General features: G+C 41.3%; 1 protein-coding gene across 4 annotated transcripts in view; it reads right to left on the bottom strand.

The window, feature by feature from the left end:
• The window catches only part of LOC105258862 (MKL/myocardin-like protein 2), a 177,750-nt gene that overhangs the window by 52,525 nt on the left and 101,330 nt on the right, over positions 1 to 23,895 (bottom strand). For all 4 annotated transcript variants that reach the window (XM_025408072.1, XM_025408068.1, XM_025408069.1 and 1 more), the window contains exons 2-4: positions 9,527 to 9,627; positions 9,181 to 9,407; positions 6,941 to 7,137 (exon numbers count right to left, since the gene is read on the bottom strand). In XM_025408072.1, the coding sequence (XP_025263857.1) occupies positions 6,941 to 7,022 (82 nt within the window). In that variant the 5' untranslated portion in view covers positions 7,023 to 7,137; positions 9,181 to 9,407; positions 9,527 to 9,627. The remainder of the gene's footprint in view (positions 1 to 6,940; positions 7,138 to 9,180; positions 9,408 to 9,526; positions 9,628 to 23,895) is intronic.

Below are 23,895 nucleotides of genomic sequence, written 5' to 3'. Positions count from 1 at the left end.
TATAACAAGCCAGTACACTTGTGTGCTCTGTAATCTTAGCGGAATATTTCGCGCTCGATCTTGAAGAGTCCTCGAGAGACCCCGATATCGCGAGGAACGCGGTGCTCGTAATTTAAATCCTATCGAAAAGATAATCATCTCTTAGCCACCGAGTTACTCGAGGTGTACGGGGAATACAACGGCGATATGCCCTACGGATAGAAATGAGGGAACGAGACGGCGAACGGAAAAAGGAGGAAGGCCACTGTACCGTGCGATGACGCGACGGGATCGGACCAGGTGGCCGACTGATTTGCCGCGACCACAATAGCGCGTGGGCCGTGGAATTGTCCTGCGCGCGCGCTGCATCTCCTCGTTTATATTCTCGTGACGATGACGAAATGCGGCGAGGATTTTCGCGAGATTTGCACATCGCTCTATCGGCACGCTCTTCCTGGTTGAGGGAATTTTTTGTTCTTCAACTCGGGAGAAAAATACGCTTGCGAATCGCAGTCTTCGCGAAAGACGACAAAGTTCTTTTAATTATTCGTTAATTAATTGGAATATTTTTAATTAAAATTACCTCTTCATCCCCGGAATTTTATTAATTATAAAATGATCTATTCTTCTATTAGTTACTTATGAAACATGACGAGTACGTCGCACTAATTGGCGATCGGCGAACAATCGAGCTAGGCGTCTCCGGGCACGATCGCTCGCGGAAGGAAGAGAGGATGTCCCGTTTAATTCGCCACGCGTGGGCATCGTGGACGAGAATCGATTCTGAGCGGCGGCTAACGTTAACACTCGGTCACCGGAGTTCTTTGGCTCAAGAGATCCCTCTCTTTCGCCCTCGTCCTCCTCCCCCTCCTCGTCCTTTTCCTCCTCGCAACCGCCACGCAACTTGCTCGCGGCCGTTCGATCGGCCAGCCTTGAATACTAACGATCGTCACTTCCTTCCTCTCAATGATGTTTTCCGTCGCCGTTGGCCACTGAATTTTAATTCGCCGTCCCGTTTTCATGCACGCATTCTTCCGCCGCTCATCACGTGCGACTCGAGCTTGCGACTCGTCAGATATCTCGCACGTTCGCTCCGAAACTTTCTCGTGTCAATATCAACGGAAAATCAAAATTTGGATTATTTATCTCCTTTTTATATAAATAAAAACATGACTCTTTATGCGATACATTTATATTCGATAAATTAATATTCCAAGAACTGACGAATACGAACTCGAACTTCATCTCGCACTTTTTACGTCCCTAAAATTTGCATGCGCAAATAAAATATTAATATCCACGTGCATAATATACAGCGATCATTCGGTGTGGATGGCGAAATTTGACTTACGTTGTTGGCCATATTATTGTATTTTTATAACCGCACGCGAAGGAGAATATAAAAAGAGCGGCAACCGCTTCGGAGGAAAATAATCGTCCCGATCGTTTGGAGGCACGTGGCCGAGCAAGCGGCGCGTTATAAAACAGCGTGTTACGTTGCGTAGGCCGTGCGCGCAACCATTGAGCGCGCGCCTCGTTTTTTCGCGCGCACGCATGCACGCGCGCGCCGATTTTTGCGTCCGCGCCGCCGCGGCACACTCGCCGATTTCAATGCGATACTTTCTGGCTGTACGAACGGCCACGATTCGACATATCACGATCCGGTTCGCCCACGAGTACCCGGGACACCACGGTACCCGTATGAATATGCAACGATAAAGTGCGATTTATTTATAAGTATGACGCCGGGAGATCGATCCTTCCACAGCGATCGCGAGCGGAAAATCGCTTTACGGTCGAAATATAGGATCGCGCCGTCGCCATTGGGAAAGTCTGATATTTGGTAAAGGTTACAACAATATCGAACGCTTGAAATTTTGCCTTTTCTTTTTTTTTTTCGTCGCATTAAAAAATAACCGAGATCGATTATGTTGGATTGAAATAAAGAGTTGAATATAAAAGACAGAATATTTTCCATAAATTTTTAAGTACGTTACGTTCATATTGACGACGAAAAACTTGACGAACGAAACAATTCGAGTAAAGGGTTGTTGCAGGCACAAAGTGGGTTAATTTCTGCGACGCGAGTGTCTTCAGGGTCGCCTCGTGTCTCGGCAAGACTATAAAAGATTCGCTTTTATGGCCCGACAAAAGCCGAAAGTTACGATCTTGCTTTTCATTTAATTAATCTCACCGCCGTCATCGTCGATGTCGCGGGTCGCCCTCGAAAATCAGGCGATTGTGTATCTTTGCGCGCAGAAGCCGTTCACTGCAGGATGACGAAAAACGCGGTTTCCGTAGTCGCGTAATTGGCTGCCGGTGGACTTTTCAAAGTGTGGAATCAATGAGCGCGGTCATATAATTAAATCCGGTAAAGGCGCGCCGAGTCTCAACCGAGTTGATAATGCGCGTGGCTTTCGGCGTTTAGAGGAAAAAGCGCGAATGACGAGCATGTGCTGACCGAATCGATTTTTCTTTTTGTGGAATCACCTTCCGGAATCAAAAGTAACGATCAACATCGTAAATCCATCTTGTTAACTTGCTTATACAAAGAGGCCAATAAAAGGCGATCGATAAAAAGCAAAGATATATTTATTGTCGAATATTATAGCCTGTATTTTGAGCATCGTTAATGTAAAAGAAGGAAAAGAAATCGGAAAGAGAAATTTACGTACGTTACGAGTGTAAAACTGTTAAATAATCGTTGCAATAAACCATCGATAAAATTTATCTTAATATGCATTTTTTTTTTCAAATTGACCCGTTGATCGTTTTGACAAGTTTCTATGATTGCGATAACGATACGAAAAACAAGGAGCGAAATTTGAACATCGAGACAAAATTTTCCTACGAGATACTCATTCGAAATATATTCGCATCGCATTCATATTCACATACAGGTATGTCGATAACGATTGGTTCAGATTTCCGCGATTACGATGCGAGTTTACGCGCAGAGGAAGTTGGATCTTTTCCTTTTAATTACAAGACCTCCGAGGCATTTTTACACTTTATCGCCGACGCCAATTAGCGCTCGGTAAAATTCATTTCACGATGGAAACATCTCGCTTTCTACATGGTGGTGGATTTAGAGATTTAAGGAATTTTATAAAAATGGCAAACAATCTCCTTCTGATGATATCTTGAAGTCTTCAAGACAAGATAATTTCTGTCACTATTTACTAAATAGAGTGACATTTTATTCAGAAATTAATTACTTTATTCATAGAAATAATTGCTTGTGTTAAATTAGACATTTTTCTGGAGATAAATAATTACAAATTTAGAAAAGATTTAATTTGTTGTGAAGAACTCTTTAGCACAGAAGCTTTAATCATTTATTTGTAAATACGGCACTGTTGTTTTTGAAAAAAATGAAACATGATGATTTGTAATGATCGAATGAGTTTGTCGCGTGGGACGCTCCACTAATGATGATGTCTCATTAAACACATGATTGCATCGCTACACGAGGTTATCGATTTCACAGGATGGAAAGGAGACCCCTTTGAGTATACGATGCATAATTCTGACATAATTTTCTATTATGAAACGAACGCACAGGTTTGCGCGCCGGTATAACATATGCATAGATCGTCGTCGATTAGAGCGAGATACAATAATTAGCCCAATATAATCGGCGTATATGCGAATTTTACGATTAAATGCGCGAATGAGCATTAAGAAATTCATTATATCTCTTTATAACGTTATAAAATAGAGATATGATTAAGACAGATGACATATATATCTTTACTTTATCAATATATGTAGTTTGAATACTTATCTACAGAGATATACATATAATACGATGCTGTTGCAACAAGTTTTACAAATTGTGTAAATCGTATAAAGCTAAGAAAATTGAAAAGTCAAGGAAAATGCAATACGCGATAATGAATACATATATTAGATAAAACATTGTTCAATTGAAAATATTTGTCAACGTCTCAATTTTGTCGTTAATTATAATTAGTAATAATTAAAAGTAATAAAATTATATATTTATTCCAATATATTTTATCAGTTTTTTTATTTTCCTCTTTATTCAATTTTTCTTCTTCTTTTTAAAAAACACTGTATAGATATAATTAGATAATAATATAATTCGTGAGGAAAAATGTTTTTAGTCGGACAAAGAAGAAACCAGAAAATTCTCAATTATTAATAATCTTTGTATTTTGAGTCACGCTCGATTTAATTAGAAAAAAAGTAATAGTCATAGGAAAATAGAAAAACGAGGAGACATAAGGAAAGAAATGAGGAGGAAAAGAGAGAGAGAGAATTACGATGGATATTTTGCAAAGCGCCTGAAATCGGCCCGCACCCTTCTGCTACGAGAATTTACGACTGTCCACGCGAAAGCGTAGGTAATCGGCGATGATATCACCGTTATAAATAGGCACGCCTCCTGTCTCTCGCGTGCGCGCATACATACGCGTGTACACGTTCCGCACACGCGAATCTGCACCTACCTGCCGGGCACTGTCTCTTTCCCGTAGACCGCCGCGTACATATACATGCGTAAATTTTAAGGGACGCATAAACACATATGATATGTAGGTGATCGTATACCGGTCGAAATACGTGCTTGTTGAATTTCTCAGAAATTTGACGATAATATTGGACAATTTTACAGAAATCTATTTTATTTTTATATACTTTTTATATACTTTTTTAAATTTAATAATTTATTAAAGTTGCCTTTTGTAATTTTTCTTTTAGCAGAGGTTATCCTTTTACTAAACGCTTGTAACATTCAAATTTTCTACGTTTTAATTTATACGTTCCTGATTTTTTGAATTCTTTTTTTTTTGAAAAGATATAAAGAATGTTATTAATGATTTCCATGGCTGTCCACGGACATTATGTTCTTTCAGATGCATGTAAAGCGATATGTATAAAGCATACACGTGTTGCGTTACTATCATTGAATGATGTGCGTCCTTCGCATAGCCTGTGAAGGGAGAGTGTCTCGAAAGAGTCTGATGGCAAGAAATAATTATAAAAAAAAGTAGTTGATAAAAAGACAAAATGACATTCTAAAGAGTGTCTTTGCGACGCTTCCATGGTTTTAATGAGACTTACGATCACATTGATGTGTGTGTATGTGTATATACATATACATATATACATGTACTGTGAAATTCGTGAGCGAAAAAAACTTGGCACGCGAACAATTTATAGTGGAAATTTGCATCATAAAAATTTTGAAATCGACATCGATTATATACCTGAGAATAATGTTAAGATTAGTTTCTTTATTCGATGTAAAAACCTCTCAGATAATTTATATATAGAAAAATAAAACTTTTTTTACAAGTTATTTACAAGTGTTTATGAAATGACAGGTCAGTTATGATCTTATTTCTTTATTTCTCGAATAATTTTATTTTATTTTCTTGATTATTTCAATAAATAATTTCGATTATTAAATCGAGAAAGATGATTCAGAACAAATTTATGATATCAAATTTATGCAGCTCCTTTAAATAATTTATTTTATTTATATAAGAGACATACTATAGGCAATTTTGCTTGTGAGATTATTTCATTTTAATCAATGTTTTTTTACTATTAATACAAAAATGATTTTTTTCTATAGCTCATGTAAAACTAGAAATTTATTAAAATCTAACGAAAAATATCAAGGAAAATCTCGTAGATGAAACGCTATGTAAATTTGGTGTCTTAGTTTGTTCTGGGACATTTTTTTTTAATTTAATGACCAGGGATATTTGTTTAAATTAAAACGAGTTATTGAAAATAAAATCAAAACTGAATTATTTATAACTTTTAATTATGTCCACGAAATAATATGCTTTATATACACGAAATAGTTAATATTTGAATATCAAAAAGCAAAGATTTTATTTTTAAAAGACAAAATTTTGTAAAACAAAACTGAGAGGAATAAAAAAGTCAGTTATTTTCTGTTCTTTATGTTTCTCAGGAATAAGAATCTATTATATTGATTTCAAAAATATTATATTAATTTATAAAATCGAAAGTCAGAGAGATTATTCGCGTTAGAAAATTGTCACTGAAAAGAATTATATACAATTGCGAAGTAGCGTTAATAATGCGTGATTGATGCGTCTATCCTATCCGTGGGAAGTTGCGTTCCGAATACAAAACGGGTCTCTAGCATGAGGAATGATCGAATGGCACCGGTAGTAGGAACGGAAGTGGCGAATGGCCTACGGTGGAGAACTGCAGTTTGCGCAAATAAAAGTTCCGCGTGCGGCGCATACTTTTTATCTTATTTGAAAAAAATTATCGGATTCCAAATCGATCCGATTGCCACTACGCGCCGAATAACGAGCGGATGATTACAGTCGCTGCGAGGCGTAATGGCGAGTTGCCTGCAAATGTTGAAAAGAATCCTCCCCGCATCTAACATTTACACTAACATTACAAACAGCGTTCGAGAGGATGCTCGTTCCGTTGTATAACATTGCGGGGTATATAACTGCAATGACGAGCACACGTAATGTGCTCGCGCGCGGACAGCATAAGCGCTTGGGCTGCATAATAATAAGCGAATCTCGTCGCGCGCGATCATTCGATCGGAAACGCTCTCGCAACCGTTAGCCGTTTATCGTCCGGACATCGAGAGGCGACGTTTCCGTTTCTGCGACGAGCCACGAAATAAATGCGGCTGTAAGGTTGTCAACGACAGAGATTAAATGATAAAGAAATCGAATTGACGAATTCGACGGATCTTAAAATATATGCATTTCTAAAAACTATCTCTTTCATCTGGTTTACGGAATAATCTAATCAATATAAGAAAGAGTACGATTACAATTAAAATTGTATTCAAAATTGATAATTACACCGTAAATTATAAGAATTTTGAGTTTGAAAATAGAACAAAGATCCGGTTGACAATTCGATTTTTTTACATGTTCATATGAGATTAATATCCGGTCAGAGCCGATGACAGATTTGTACTCACATTCTTTGTTGCGATCCATGGCGTGTTGGAGGGGGGAATCGTCTACCTCCGCCTTCGGCGGCGACTGATTGCCCTCGGCCATCTCCGATCCCGATTCTGGAGCAGCAGCACCAGCGGCCTTCCTTCCTGCCGCGTCCGCCGCTGCTTTATCCTGCTGCGGCGAGGGCTTCGTCCCTTTCTTACCGTTTCCAGTGTCCCTGCAGGCCCGAAACGAGCAAAATGAAATTTGTGAATTAATCTTTCATACATCGCCGCGTGTGTGCCACGGTCGCGTCGCTTCCAAGAGAGACCGATCCAGCCTGCCAGCCTACCCCATCGAAGTCCGAGTGTCAATCGGATCCTGGGTCCTTCGTCGTCGAGGCATGTTTTTGTCGCGAATGATGGAATGACGGATCAATCGACACTCAATCGGACGACGTTTTCATCAAAAAGCATCGGAAACGACTGCTCTTTTCTTCTTTTTCGATACGCGACGCGTATCTTTTCTGAGTAAGAAATATATCCGATATCGAATTATATCTACATCGACAATTTATATCCTCGGAATGTGTACACACACAGATACACACACACACACACACACAGATACACACACAAACACACACACATATGTGTGTATTTAAATTTATTGAAGACTAAATGTATTCGTGAAATTTTAACTTGAAAAGAAATTTAAAAAATCTAGAGATATATTATGTGCATTCTTTTCAAGTTAAAATTTCACGAATACATTTAGTCTTTAATAAATTTAAAAATTCGAACTTAGTATCAACATAGAAAAATTTTACGAGAATCCCGAGGAATCGAATTCTTTAATAATGCAACGCCTCAAATTTTCACGATGACGAAAATGTTTTCTATCGATCCGTTCTCAGATAAGTGCCATATGGACACGACGCGTAAATATTGTAAAATAAATATTCGCGGAATAATCTTGGGTATAATGTAGAGGATATTGAGCGTGTTCCTTCTCCGGTAAAAGGGTAAGAATAACCGTTTTAGTTATCGAAGGGTGAAAACATTTATCTCGATGATTCTGCGAGAGCCTCACGAGTCCAGATGGTTCGCGACGCATAAGACGACGATCGTGCGTCGCGAGCAAAATGTCACGTAAAAAATTTGCGAAAAGTTCAGAGAAAATTACGCCCGACGCTCCGCATGGTCCGTAAGTAGATAGGTAGGAAAGTGGCGAGTCGATTAAAGATTTTAAAGCATCGAGCCAACGATCCGAGCGAGGTAGTTTAAGATCCCGAGGGGAAAGTTCCGAGAAAAGATTACTTCGTCACAGCTGGAGATAGGAAGCCGGTCGTTACGGGCGTTTATATTCTCGCGTAACGATTACACGCGGTACTGATACTAAATTGCGGGTTAATCGCTCGCTCGGCGCGGCTCGGCTCTAAACGCGAGTTGCGATCTCGCAACTCGCAGCGGCGGATTAAGGCACGTGGAGACCCGAAACGTGCGCGACAAGTAATTCTAATCCCTCCCATTTAGGGATTTTGCTATCAAAGTTCTCTCGAGCCAAAAGTATAAATCTTACTTAGTTATTACGTGAAATTAGATATTATCATCGAATACTCAAGTGTCATCAAATTGATAAAATCTAAATCTCTCCATCCCATATAATTCTGTTGATTAAAAAATATATCTATATATTATTAGCATTAAATCTGATCGTTTCCAATAGTATACGTATTAAATATTAATTTATTCTAATCGGGAGATTCCAGAGAAGAGAGTCTCTTGGATCCACGCGATAATCCGTTCTTAGCAATTTTTCTTCCTGTTGCGACCGCGTTCTTATAAGGTTGATGCGCTCTCCGATCGCGAATTAAGAAAAATAATATCTCCCCGAGGTAATAATGACGCGGGACAAAACGTTAGGGAGGCCCGCGTGGAGCTCGTTAAAATAATCGAGGCAGGTGTCGGGCGACGCGACGCGTCTATTTTTCGATCGCGATAATGCCTCGTCTCGCCTCGCCTCGCCTCGCGGTCGATCGAGAAATCGCTCGCATACTTTGTTCTATTTATACGAGATGTCGCGTACCGGTTATACTCGCGCCGGTAGAAAGTGATAACGCGACTCGAATATTCCCCTCATTTCGCGATTTCACGAGGTTTTATTAATATTCGGGCGATATGATTCGAGTTTCTCCCGGCGAGGCGGGATTTCTATCTCTCTATCTCTCTCTTTCCGCGTCGTGCAATCTGCATACGGCGCGACATGCAAATTATCTCACCTCTCGTCCTTGGCGTCGCGCCTAGGATCCTTCCTGTCCCGATCCTTATCCTTGTGGCCGTCCGCTTTTTTCACCTTGGATCTCGACTTGGCGTCGCCTTTGGCGATCTTGTGCTCGCCGCCGCGTTCGACGACGACCACGGCGGCGTTCTCGTCGCAGGATTGAGCGCTGGAAGCACCCGAAGACGTGGGGGACGATGTCGATGCTGCTCGACTGTTAGTGTAATCCTGTACGAGGAGCGCACCTCGTTAATCCCGCATTCGTTCAATGAGCGCGCCGAAAGACGGCCAGCCGGTTGATGCCGCCGATTCTGATAGCGCTGGGAAGAAATAAGCTTTGAGCTTACCTTAAACCACTCCGGATAGATCGCACTGATGGTATCCAGAAGGTCCTGATCGAGTTGAATCCTCCAGAACGGGGAACCGCTGTCCAACCTGTGGCCAGACTCTGAAATAAAAAATATTGCAAGATATTAATTTACTTATTTAATAAATTTATGTAATATTGCGTAATAAATTTATATAATAATAATAATAATAATAAATTTATGTAATATTGCGTAATAAATTTATATAACAGCGTAAAATTGCAGGTAATGAGGTAAACATGTCATCGCGAATAGCTCACTGCGCGCGAAGAGGATTTCAAATGCGCAAGTTTCGAAGCCGCGGCGCGAAGGATCGCGGGCCCTTAAGGCCATTCCTGCCGCATAAGGGCTAATAATGCCGCACGAGCACGATGCGCCCAAAAGGCGTATCAAAACTCCACGGCATGCTGGTCTCGTTGGTTTCTTTCGCGCATTCCGAGGGATTCCCTGCCTAATTTAAACGTTCGCCGAGTAGCGAGGGATCACCCGGTGGGATGCTGAGGAGGCAAAGGACGACTCGAGGACCGCGTCACATCCTTGCGAGGAAGGGGATGAGAAGGTAAAGGAGGGTCTCCTCGTTACGGAGACATTCTACAGGTAGGACGCGTGCCCAGCCTCCGTAATCGCGAATCGAGAAGAGAGAAGGATGAAAAACGAGGAGCGTTACTCTCAGAGGACTTTCAAATACCTCGGTCGGCGACAGAAACGCAATTTTTGCGCGTTAGCGTAAACGCGTTTTCTAAGCACGGCTGTCACACCCCTTTTGTTTCAAATGTAAACGCGACGAATCAAATCTTTCGATGACCCACAACTCATACAAATCGAAAACTTTAATCATCAAAAATCTTCGCTTATCAAATTTTTAAAATATAAAGAATCTATAGACACAAAAAGGATTTACTTCTAAATCATCATTTCACAATTTGTGACATTTCGACACATTATATCATTCACGTATGGATTAACAGAATTTAAATTATTAATTATTTTTTAAATATGTTATTTAATTTTCTGAGTACTTAGCGCGAATTAAAACGCTGAAACACGATGGCGAGGGATGAAAGGCAAGAAATCCTGCGACGAAGGGAAGAAGAATTTCACCTTAACCCAATAAATGATTAGTGTGCCGGGGAAGCGATATAAATGCTCAATCAGTATGCGTGTGCGGCGGACAATCCGCTGTAAATCACGCGCTGTGAATCATTCGTCGGCATAAATCTAGCCGCGGTCTCTGATCAATACGCTCCTAACCGGTCCGACACATTAGTTAAACGCGTTACTAGAGTCGCCATCGTTTACGGGACATCTCGCGGGGTCGATTCCGCATGATGCGGTCCCCTCTTCTCCCACAAAAAGCGTCTCGATGATGTCGATGGCCTAATAACGCCGATTCGAGAATCCATGGCGTAAAGCAATACATCATCGACGAGCGGATCCACGTCCGTTCGATCGTTCATCGGATAGATTTATCGGATGTCGTTGTCGGGGCCATCGACACAAACCTCGATATTAATCGGATGATTAGCCATGATAACGAAAGTGTAACAACTTGATGTATCACGCGTGCTCGAAATATCTTATATAAATTTAGACACGTAATTTCGCAAAATTCTCGAATATAAATTGTAAATATTTCAGGTGCTTTCGTAAATTGTAAATATTTCAGATGGTTTTCGTTCTTAACTATTGCACTTAAAATAGACGTTGAAGACTCTCAATGCAATGGGGACGAAATCAACGGTGGAAAAGCAACGATCGAACGCACACAAGAGGGAACGCTTCTTATTCGTCGCAGCGGGAACATATTTCGCGAATGATTCTGAATACGAAATGCGTTCCTCGGGAACGACATCGGCGGCGGCCGTCGAAATTCGGGCAAATAAATCTCGCGCCTCCCTTCGCCCCCCCTTTTTCTCCATCCCGTTGTTTTCTCGGTGATCCTATCGCACGATCCAGTTGCAGACGCGTGTACGCATACGCGCGTGTACGTACATGCATACATACGTAGGCCTCGCGATGCGTTCGAGAGAGCACGTGCGTGTTGTTCCTGCCCGTCTGCCTCGTCCAAGTCCTCTGAGTCACTCGTTCCCTCGTCACAGGCTACCCGCCGCGCACTGGTAGCCGCGAAAAACTGCGCGTTGCACTTCGGGAATGCCGTCGGCATGTACAGGGTGTTCCCCTTCGTCGCGATCGTCGATCCACTCGACAAGAACGACGCCGCAAGTTCGCTCTTCGATTATCTCTCTTTCTTTCTCTTTCTCTCGCGAGCATCTACCTTTTTTCTTGCTTACCTCTTCGCGGAATCACCGAACATCTCGCTCTTTGCGATAATCGCACGGTTGTTGCGACTCGCGAAGACTCTTCGCGGTTCGGAGACATCGCTTATCAGTTATTTTATTCAATTTGTGGCAAAAAATTAAATAACATCTTGTTTTAATTAAATATTTCGTCTAAAGGATATAGAATGTTTTAGATAATATTCGTTTAACCAATGTGTTTTAAGTAATATTTAATTTCAATTTTTAATTAAAAATTTGCAACACTGTATTTTAATTTGCAAAATTGTATTTTAATAGTCCGAATTTAAGCGAAAAAAAAACTTTAATTTAAATTAAAATATTAATGCATAATTTGCATATTAATTTTAAACAAGAATATTTTTTATTCCCCTTTAATATAACACGTGCAAATTAGCATGCGTAAGTTATGATAAATGCACTTCCAAATGGAATTACAGAGGGATTGAATTTTCTCCTGTCTTATTGTATACTCGAGTTAAACGTACGAGAGCATAGCCTCGCGGGCAAGCCGGAGAAAGGATTTGGGTGGAGAGCAGAGCACGAAGAAAACAGAGAGGAGCCTCTCGAGTGCGGGAGGAGATTCTCTTACAATAGCCGTAAGCTTTGCCGCTCATTAGAGGCGAGGTCGCGGGTCACGTGGAACCGCTTTGTGTGCTTCGTGTTCCTGTATATGTAAGTTACATACAAAACAATATCCACGCACGGAGATCCCTTTTCCCTGGATTATACCAAGATCGCTTTACAAAGCAGGCTACAATAGATATAATCTCTGATTTCAAAACTCAACAATGTTAATTCTCTTCCTATCGAAATCGTATACGTTACGTTTTATGTCGCGTATCTCTAACGTTTCTTCTTTATGATAAAAGAATCAAAAGTGTCTTTTATTTTCGCGATGAACAAGCCGACATGCGTAAAATATCAGTATAATAGATGTGACGGCAGTTGACGTCGCGTAGAACCGGAAGAAATTAAGAAACGAATCCCGAGGAACGTCAATCGCACGACTCGATGGATCTCAAATACAATCTTTCTCATCCGTTTTATCGTCATTATTCTCCCGCGCACGCGAGAAACCGGTTTTCCCTCGGTAATACAAATATTACCGCGAAGACAATAATGACGCGTGAAACAAATTAATCGCGGAATGCGTTTCGCAGACGTATCTCGCGATTGCCTGCGCGTTTCAGTTATTTAACATCCCGCCGGTCGTAAAGCTTTAATTGACGTGGCACGCGAGGAAGACCAAGTCTCGAGGGAGGTATCAACGTTCGGGATCCCGAAGAATCGCTCTAACGAGTACTCGTACTCTCGTATTCAAGCGACTAATCAACGACACGCTGATGGCGAGGAGGTGGCGTTTCTCTCGACGGGAACCACTCGGGAGAAGATCGGCGCACTCGCGTCTACTATTATACGGGGTGTCCCTTTGTTCCCGGGCATCCCACACGACTCGCATTGAACCCGTACGATTATAAATTGCCCTGAGAAAGCGCGGCTGGTCTATGCGAACGCATCCTGGACGGCGTGCACTCTCGGAGGCACGCGAGAGACAACACGTGGTAGGTGAATCGCTCGCTCTTTCGCGTGAAACACGTACGAGACTTATTTACCGGAGGTACCAGGGCCCACTTAACCCCTAACCCCCAGCTTCGTATATCTTGTCGACAATGCGTAGCGATGAATTTAATACTTCCCGCCCTACTGCCTCATCTCTCAACCCTTTCCGTCTAACTTTCGTAATGAAATTCGCCCTGAGAAATATGGCGCAGTATGACGATGGAAGCTTTTAACACGTCCTCTTTCGCGTTTCGCTTCCTCGATGTTTTATATAGTCTTCTGACATATACACAGATATACACAAGGTGCTCTGTTCTTATTACATATTTCTATCAAAAACAAGCATATTTTTCCCTTGGAAAAATTTCCGGGAATTTATCGTTTTTATTTTATTTCACTTTGCCAAAGGACAAGTAATAAGGATAGTAAGAAAGATATCGATCTTTATTCTATTTATATAGCATACTCTGTATATTGTATATTATATTTTATATCCCCTATTGACGCGTAAAAACTTGAAATTAAAGTAAAAATATGATTCTTCTAAAACAGGAATTAATATTATAAATTTTATATAAGAATTAATATATAAATGTTGAAATTCACGCGATGATCCGCGAAAAATAAGTGGACGACGCTAACTCTATACTCTCCTTCCGCTCCTTATTTCTTCATCGCGCGTAGGCGGGGCGCGAGCGAAGATCGTCTTGATCGAGCGCACGTTCGATCGGCCGGATCGAGCTGGCTACCGATCCCCGCCGTGCGGAACGGATTAACGGATATCATTGAGCGCCGCGTGATTTCTCCTTGGTGAAGGTAGCGCGATGATGAATCGTGGGTGGACGCGATCGCGAGGTGATCGCACGGAAGAGCTCCGATGATTGTCGAATGGAAAAGTTTTCTAGCTGGACATCGTCGTCGTACAATCGGTGAAAGTCTCGCTCTCGGTCGCGCAGGATGATTGATATCGTTGGCGTAGCTCCGACTGGACAACACGAACCTCCCTTCACTTTGTCGCCGACACGAATTTCATCTCATCGAGCTTGCCCATCGAAGATGACATCAATTAAAAAAATTACGATGGCTTTTACACAGGAAATACACAGATATTTATCTCATTTATAGTTAACAGTTACAAAGTAAATGTATCATTCCTATCATTTTTATCTCAATCAATAAAAAAAAACTAAAATTATATCGTTGATATATCATTTCTCTTTCTCATCTGCTCAGTCACTTATCTTCTTCAAAGTGTTGAAATTGTCTAGAAGTATTATCGAAGAATCTAATTATTAACTAAAGAGCATTTCGTGGCGGTCACGCGTTGATAATGAGATTTGCATGGTTCATTGAAAGTTTGCGTCGCGGCGCCCTTCGTATTCTATAACCGCGTCTCTATAATCGGCCAGCTAGCATCCTGCACTTGGCTCGCCGCGAGAGTATATAGTTGAGAATGACATCATCGACAATCTCCGGCATACACCTAGCGCGCGTAATCGGTGGGCGAAGGCGTATCAGCTGTGTTGTATCTTATTTCCGTCTTATTCCCCATCGCGAGCTCTCGCCGCGGATCGGTGAGAGGGACGGGAAACGATCTATCGTCGAGAGGGTTGGGGAAAGAGAGAAAGAAGGACGACAGAAGGAGCGAAGAGGACGGCTGTACAGCGAGTGCCGCTTTCGTGCGGGTGGGAAAAGGATGGCGAGAGCTGTCGCGCGCCGCCATGCGTAGATCGCGTGTCGGCAAAGCGAGTTTATGCCACGGTATAACTAGCCAAGCGTGAGATGACGAACAGCCTCGCAGCGATTTGCTAATGAGCTGCTACCGGTAATATACCCTTCGATTTATCCCCGCGATGCTAACAGATTTGAAGCAAAAAAATATGAACGATGCGATCGAGACCAAAAATAACGTTCAAGTAGAAGAAGAAATAAGATTCTAATCACTTGATACTTTGTTATTTTATTAATTTCTATTTTTAGAAGTGTTATATATATTAATAATGTGTTTTGTGAAAAATAATATAATATTCTTTTTCAATAAATTATTTGTAATAAAAAAGTTGTTTTTTTAAATTTATGATTCTGTGGAAATTAATTAGTGAATGAAGTGATGTGAAAACTATAATTTAATTACCCGGATACGTTCCATGATAATACGAGAAATTATAAAACGATGAGACGTGCGATATCTTCTTGTATTCTCAGTTTTGCTCTCACATCTATCTAAAATTTCGCTATATATATGCAAAACGTCGCGTAAGGAGTATGCGAATTGAACGATAAACGCATTCGTGTGCTATCACTCTACAGTCGATCTGACTTGGAATCGGCTCTTCGCAGTCTTCTGCGTATTCGACGATCAATATACTCGACAGCAATATTAAAAATCACAAATACGATTTTCGCGAGCACCCACGTTCTCCCGAGAGGTGACAAAGTGCCTAACGGCGCCTCGATAGCGATCTGGTTTCGGTTTATTCCGCGCTCTCCTCCTCGCCAACGTCAGTTTACAAGACACATACGCCACACGCGCGATCGTACACGCAGTCGGAGCCATGTACAACATTCTCGTTACGCGCTGCCTTCGTCTTCGATTGCACGTTGCAAATGATAAATGGCAGGATGCGCGCCGAAGTAGTAAAAGCCGGCTCTCGAGGTTGGGGACCGACGAGTGGGATAAATTGCTACCAGACTTACCGCACGCTCATTCGTCCTTTTCATTAAGGCTTCCGAAACACCGGCCATAATCTCGCGGCTATTATTCCATATATTTGCGGTAATTGAACGACGGAGAAATCGCAATAAAAATGAGCGAGAGAAGGAGAGAAAAGATCACTTTGAATGTGAAGAACGCTCGATGACGAGAAGCTTAACGATGATTCGCGCTAATAACTTGTTATCGGACTGGATTGACGACCTCCTCTGCTCGTCCTTTAAGATAATTCTAGGTCTGTAGCGGCAGATTTCGCAGACGTCGACTGTAATCGTGTTTCTCGCAAACGACGTGTGCAAGACGAGCAAATGCAGCGACGTAATAGCACTAATAACACGCGATAAATAAAGGCCATGTATATTTCCCAACATATATTATTTAAATTTTCTATTAACATTTATAAATTGTAAAAAAAACTTCCTATACAAAATAAGTTTTTTTTTTTTTTCGAAAAAAGAAAAATGCAATGCGTTAAAAGATTTTACTGAATATTCGTGCTCGCACACCCGGTAGACACATCAGGCCGATGTATACGATCGGTCTTACGGGGGTGGTAGCGTGCTGTTGACCTGGCCGTGGACCGGTTCGGGTCACTCCTTTTTTCTCCCTTCATCGAGGCCTTTTTTCGCCCTTTCCCTCCTCTCCGCGGACTTTGAACGGATATAGCCAGATGTGACGTCACGCGAGGAGGCGTGATAGGCAGTACACACGTGCACGTGTGGGTGCCCCAGGTGTATATACCTGCTATGAAATCCATCAAATCCTTTTCTAGAATCGCGCAAAGAATTGAAAGCCGTTTCACCGCCCGTTTAACCAGAAAGAGAAAGATACATTCGTACCATGATAATGATATATTGAAAGTATGCAAAAGACTTTCCGCCTTCGAGTATCGCCGATAAACGTGCCGGAAATTCTTAATTAAATTGTCACCGCGAAGAAAGACATCGGTTCTACCGGCTACTTTAAAGCTATCTAGAAATAATTAAGGGAAGAAATAAAAAGAGATGGACGAGAGAAAAAGTTTCATCGCGCGGTCGATATGACGATTATCCCGCAGGCGCGCAAAAAACTCGCCCAATAACCGATATTGGCACGAGTCCGAGAATCGATTGGCTCGGCGATGGCGGTATAAAATTGCAAATTTTATATCCTTTATATCCTCTTCACCTTCTGCTTCCAAGGTACTATGCCGCGCGATGCGGATATAAGAAACGGCTAATTAATAATTCCAACGTATCCGCCGATTTCGTCATTAAAATCGGACAAAACTTCGATCAAGCTGCACTTCCACGAAAGAACACACGTTCTCTGTATATCTACGACGGATCTGAAACGGTAGATCGATGAAAGACGAGAGAGAGAGAGCGATGGGATCGATCTCTCGATGCATGCATAGAACACAGAAGAAAGATATTCGCGAGACAAGTTTCAATATTCAGGAAACAACATATTCAGATTGCACAATTTATAGAGAAAATAATCTTATTAATATAATTAAAGTTATATTCTTTTTAATTATAATTAAAAATTATATTACTTTTAATTATAATTTTAAAAAATGTATTACTTTTTCAGTACATAATTTTTGATATAAGCATTTATGGAGTTTAATTTGATGGCGTAAAATAATAAAATTGACAACATCGAATACCATTAATGATTATACGTATGCACTAAATAATTAACGACAACTGGTAGACGAAATGAAAGAAGAACACCGCTTGCGAGTCACGCTCGAAAAGTGTACACGTAGTTTTAGTACGTCAAGAAGCACGAGGCAAATCCCGTCCTCAACTACCTTGCAACTTATGGCTGCATTAATTACCTCGTAAGTTACACCCACGAGACTCGCGAGAATCTTTGGCAGTCCCTACGGGTGGTTCCTGTCCCGGTTAAATCGCTGTACAATTAAGCGCCTCTTTTTAGGAGCGCCTCGCGGAGCATCACGAAGTCGGACAAACGGGGGAATGACTTAAGGCCGACGTAGCGTTTACGAATAAGAATAACGAGCGCCCGTTTTGCGAAGAACCGCGCAACCGACGTCGCTTTTCATAGCTATCGTAAACAAGCTTTAAAGCAGTGATTAATATTGCGCTGTGCGCTATCTGTTTTTCTGATCAACGATCACGCGAAGTACGAGGATATTTGTGAAAAGAAGTAGCGAAACAATACAACTTACACTTTTATTTCACCATCAGTAATGTCTCTTGTCATTCGATAGACCCTCGATCGCGTAATTGTTTGCGGGAAGCAACAAAGGAGCAAATGAGAATCGCCGCCACGAGCTGTAGCCGTGAAATCGAGGATTTCATTCCGGTCGCGGGGATTTCAGAATCCACGAACAAGACGGACATCTCAATCGCCGTCGCGGAACATCCGCGGTGGTCAACAATGGCGGCCAATCGCATATATCCCCGGTGAGCCGGTGTTCACGCCTGCTAATCACCCGAGAGTTCAGGCCTCGTACGAGGGTGATTAATGGATCGGGACCGAGTCCCAGGTACCGCGGGACAAAGTTACGAGCGAACCTACCGCAGCCCTATATCAATCCTGATTTCCTGACGCTGCTTTCACAAAGGAGCCCTTCTTCTTCTTCTTCTCCTCCTCCACCTCCTCTCTTCCTTATGCCGGATTCTCCCGTGATACAATACAATGAACCTTGAAGCATGCATCACCCTGTCTCGATTATTCGCTCTCGCCGGCATCTCCAACCAAATTATATTAAAATCTGCGCCGCGTAACCGAGATCACCGTTCTCCTTCGCGAAAAAAAGCGAAATTTCCATATGACATCGAGAATTTTTAAATGTTTACAGATATGCAATATTTAATACAGTCAAACCTGGTTAAGTGGGACCTGGATAAGAGGGAAATCTCTATTACTGAGATCCCAACATTTTTGTATCAAAAAACCTCTGTAAATAGGAATGCCCAACCTCTTTAACTGAGACTTTTATAAGATATTTAGCAATTCATAGCAAACATTACTTCTATAACTAAGACGACCCCCATAGAAAACCTCTGTAACTAAGATTATTATCGTTTTTACATTACAACGTTGTGTGTAGCGTTATCGAAAATGACATTTTTTAAATAAAATTTTTTTACAATGTATTACATTGTACATTTTTTCACATGTGTGATGACATAGTGCTTATTTGCATAATAAAGTTTATTTGAATACTTAATTTACGTACGTATTTTTATTTAATAATTACTTCTATAAGTGAGATACCTCCTTAAAAGTGGGATCAAATGAGCTGTCCCTTGCGATCTCATTTAATCAGGTTTGACTGTATTACTCTTATTTTCGTGATTAAGTCTGCCGAAAACTTAATTATAATATTCGTTACAGAAAAATTATTCTAAAACAAAAATCGCTTTCTTCCGTTTCTTATATTTTAACGTAATCCTTTCCAGAATTATTTAATTGAAATATCTCGTTAGCCACAATCCCGAAAGGATGTTCGCAAATATTTCAAGCGTGTAATCGCATCATCCGCGTTACGGCGTCCAGGAGCGCGTAATATTCGTGCACCGAGCGACTTTACAAGGAATTCTGAGGATGCCGATGCAGCGGCAGAGGACTCGAAGAATTCGAGCGATCCAGTCTGAAATTTCTACGGTACGTTAGAAACGCTAAGCTGCCCTCGCCAGACAACTTTTCGCGCGGTTCGCGTGGCGTTTTATCTCCGGAGGAGAGAAGAAACCACTATTCATACGAAAAAGAGGAACGTACTCTCATGGAGAGAAAACCTCCTCGAAGGAGATCCTTCATTAGCATCGATCGACGATCTCGCGGCGTGGGAGAGATTGTTTATCTTGCGCGCCCAAGATATTCCCCGCGCGAATATTCCTGAATCCCGGCGTGGGTTTACCGCCGTCGTAACTTGCCGAGATTAAGGCGTCCCGTCCGAGGCCTCCGTCGCGCCACGACACCGTCATCCACCGAGATTTTTTTCATCGTACTTCTGTGTATCACTTTGCCTCGGACTTCGCGATCCGTTCGGCTTCTTATCTCGTTTCACGCGTTGCGCGTCCACGCGTCCGAGTGATTGCGTGTGAGTTTCGTATAGTGGTAATATTGAGTCGTCAAGACGACACCTACGCGATCGACGGGAGGGCTGCAGGGGTGAAAGGAGAAAAAGCGAGCGTAGGAGAATCGCGCTGCATCTCACGGAAACGCCCGATAAATCTTTGTTCGCACGACGTATAATTAACTCCGGCTGCTTTCCCTTCCCCCGTGCACACGTTCCCTTTCACTCTAAAACATTTGTTTTTTCTCCGTTTCGCACATTTTCCAGATTCCCGCCGCGGCAAAAGAATCTCGAAAAATACGATTAAAAAATCGGCAGAGAGGGAATTAAATAATAGATGTACGATAAAAATTCTCTAATTTTTATTCGATTAAAAAATTATTTTATATAATATTTAGCAATTAAAATGTGAAATAATGCATTTTTCTTGATTTGATAGAAATAAAAGCGTTTCACAAATTTGTTAATAACTTCAAAATAATTTTGTTCAGTACAAATTAATTTAGTTGACTTTTATTCGTACAAAATTACTCAATAAATTATTGTAATTTCTTGAAAGGAAAATTCATAATACAAGCGATGAATCGGAATGGACAACTGGAAATGACTTACTTCGATATATCGGCCGATCTCTACACGGTCGGAGGCCCCGCGAGGAAACACGGGCATCAATGTTTACCCTCGCAGGTATGCTAGACGCGCCGATTGAACTGTCAGGTTCTAGATTACATTTGTCATAAGCCGTAACCGTTCCATGTGTCTTAATCTATGATCGGCCGTGCTCGAAGCACGACGGTACAGCGTGCAGTTACGTTTATCTGACATTCGGCACTCGTCCCATGAATGGGGTTCACACGAGACTCTGAGATTGATCGTTTCATCCATTTAAACTCGTATCGTAGAGGGACCGCGGCATCGTATTAATTTTCTAATAAAGTAAATCCGTATAATCTATCTCCCTCATTAATCTAAATGTATGTACGCAGCCTTTAACGCTTCGATACAGCGCATATAAATTTAATAAACGGTTGGAGGTCTTATCACGGCCTTGATGGAAAGTTTACGCGAGTCAATATTTTATTCATAATCACGCCGAGAGAGAAATGCCTCAAATTAATGAAATAGAAATAAATAAATAAATTTGGGAAATCATAAATAACTGAGAGATTAATCTAATTATAAAAAATTAATTTTTATATCAGAACAATATAATAATATTATTTACAGCAAATAAATTTGCTTCATTGTTTAAGAAAAATAATTTTTTTACTCGAACGCGATGTTTGTGACTTTTAACTGACTCGCGGGTTAAAAGTCTGATTTCTCATCCTATCTGTCCATTCTATATTCGGTGCGCAAATAAATCATAAAGCGTCAAGTGTCAGTCAAATGGATTGTTGACGTCGTGCCAAGAGCGACAGATAGCGCGGTTGCGAATGCGGCTTGATAACCGACGAATGGGATATATAGTGTCGCAATAGCATCCGTCAATATCGCGTTGGGGGATTACGCCTATTACGCGCGCTAACATCGCAAACGTCGCATCATTCGTCTTGATGGAAATTAGCCCTTCTCTTAGACGCGGATTTCACGATCACGTCGATCGGAATCTCGATTTAAATTAGTACGTACCGCAATATCGCCCTTCAAGATCTCGCGGGATCACAGCGTGGCATCTTAATCATCGCCGTGACACTATTGTACTTGCAAACCCGTTTGTTCGCACTTCCGTAGATAGCTATTAATCGCCAACGATGATTAATGATTTGGTGGCGCGAACTCGATTTTCGACGCCGACGACTCAATGCATGATCGATACGCGTAGGTTCATCGTGCGGAAAAAAATAATTAGAAAAGAAATCCTCGGGGTAAAAAAGAAGAGGCATCATTCACCCTCGTGACTGATTATAATCTAGTAAATAATCAATCCATAATCTGTAAATATTGTAAGAGCTATACTTGGTAGTTAAAATCGCGTTATAATATTTTACGACACCGCTTTTCCTACTTTCGTTATTGAGCGATAAAACATTATAAGAAAAATAAGATCTCGTATCCTACGCCATGTCCAGAAATAATTCGCAACGAATTATTTATCGTCGTAAAATATCGTAAAGCAACTTTACCGCGAAAAAAAGTGAAAAATTAAGCACATCGGTGGACGAGCAACTGCGCGAGACGACGTTAAATGATCATTACCAAAGAGAATCGATTCGTTTGCTGCGTGAAAGAAATAAAGTTATAGCTCTGGAGAATCTTTCGAGTCGTAAAATACGTTACTCACGGCAGACGATCGATGAAGATCGAGACGCACGTATTGCGAGAGACAGAGACGCGGCTTTAATCGCGTCGATTATGCGGACACGTCGAATGACACTCCGGACGAGCTTAGCGAGCTCGCATAAATCCGCGCAAAACGCGCAGCCTGGGACACGATATCTCGCCCACGATATGTCCATAATTGCGCGACGAAACAGCCGCCAATCGGCGCGATCCGTCTCCGGAAGCCATCTTGCAGGAACGAAAAGTACGTGAGAGAAAAAAAAGGCGAGTCCACGCGAACGCGGTGGAATTTGCTTTCCGGCGATCGATCCAGCTCGCCCACGACACCTCCTTCATCACGTCGTAATCATCGATAAACTGTAGCAGTCGCGTCATTAGTCAAGTATTCGGTCCAAAGTTGAATATTAATGTACGCGTGATTTTGTATGTAATCCGACTGTGTAAATCAGTTCTCTTTGCTCCGTGTAAATCCGCTTCGAATTAATCACCGTATTACATCAAAGTGCGCAATTTATGCTTGCTACGCAAACATTCATTACAGCACTTGGATATATTCTAAGGAATCAAGATGAATATGATATTTTCATTTTAATTGCGATTGTAAACTTACATACAAAAAAATTCATCACATTTTTAAATAAAAAACTGAAAATTTGTCGTTAAGAATTAGGTAGAAATTCTGGGACATTTTTCGGATACTTAACGCTTGCGTAGCAATCAATTTTTTGCAGAAATAAATGCGATTATTTTTGTAAAAAAGCAAAAAAGTTAAAAAATTTTACCTTAAACCGAGCGATAAATTTTTCTCTTTCAAGGACGGCTAAAAGAAGCTTTTTAGTCTTTAAACGAATGAGCTTGTAAGCTCAGGAGATTTGTGTGCACGAGCTTATATTTTAAGAACAATAGGATTTGGATACTTTATATTGTTCGTATTTTGTGTAACATTAGCAGATAAACGAGAATTTACTCGTTAAAAAATTTGTATATCGATTTATCTCTATCACAAATACAATCTCTCTTTAAAACGAATACCTATACCTTGTCTTAAGAAGTATATAAATGCTTTATTCATTCAGTGTGTAAAGGAATAAAATAATTAACATCCATTCATCGTCATTACGCTGGAGGTAACATAGTGAGTTTCACGCGACACATTTCGTCGCGCATGTCGGCGCGTTTGGATCAACAGAGTCGACGATGTGTCCTCTTTTACAGGGGCAGGCATGAGTTACGCCGTTCGAGCGAGAATCCGTGGTAAATACATTCGAAAAGGTCATTTTCGCGCCCGAGCCGTCGAACGGTGGCAAATTACCGTCGAACGATTTCACGGCGGCGGCCGCTTATAAATGTCGGTCGCCGACTGACAGCCTAACGATCACGTGGCCGAATTGATGACTACCGTTACCTTAATCACAGGTCGGCAATATCCCGGCTAACAAGTTAAGGATCGGGCCCG

Source organism: Camponotus floridanus, unplaced genomic scaffold (assembly GCF_003227725.1).
Source record: "Camponotus floridanus strain SB8 unplaced genomic scaffold, Cflo_v7.5 scaffold2, whole genome shotgun sequence".
Classification (NCBI taxonomy): Eukaryota; Metazoa; Arthropoda; class Insecta; order Hymenoptera; family Formicidae; genus Camponotus; species Camponotus floridanus.
Note: the sequence above shows the minus strand (reverse complement) of the source record. Positions and strands in the feature narration are given on the sequence as shown.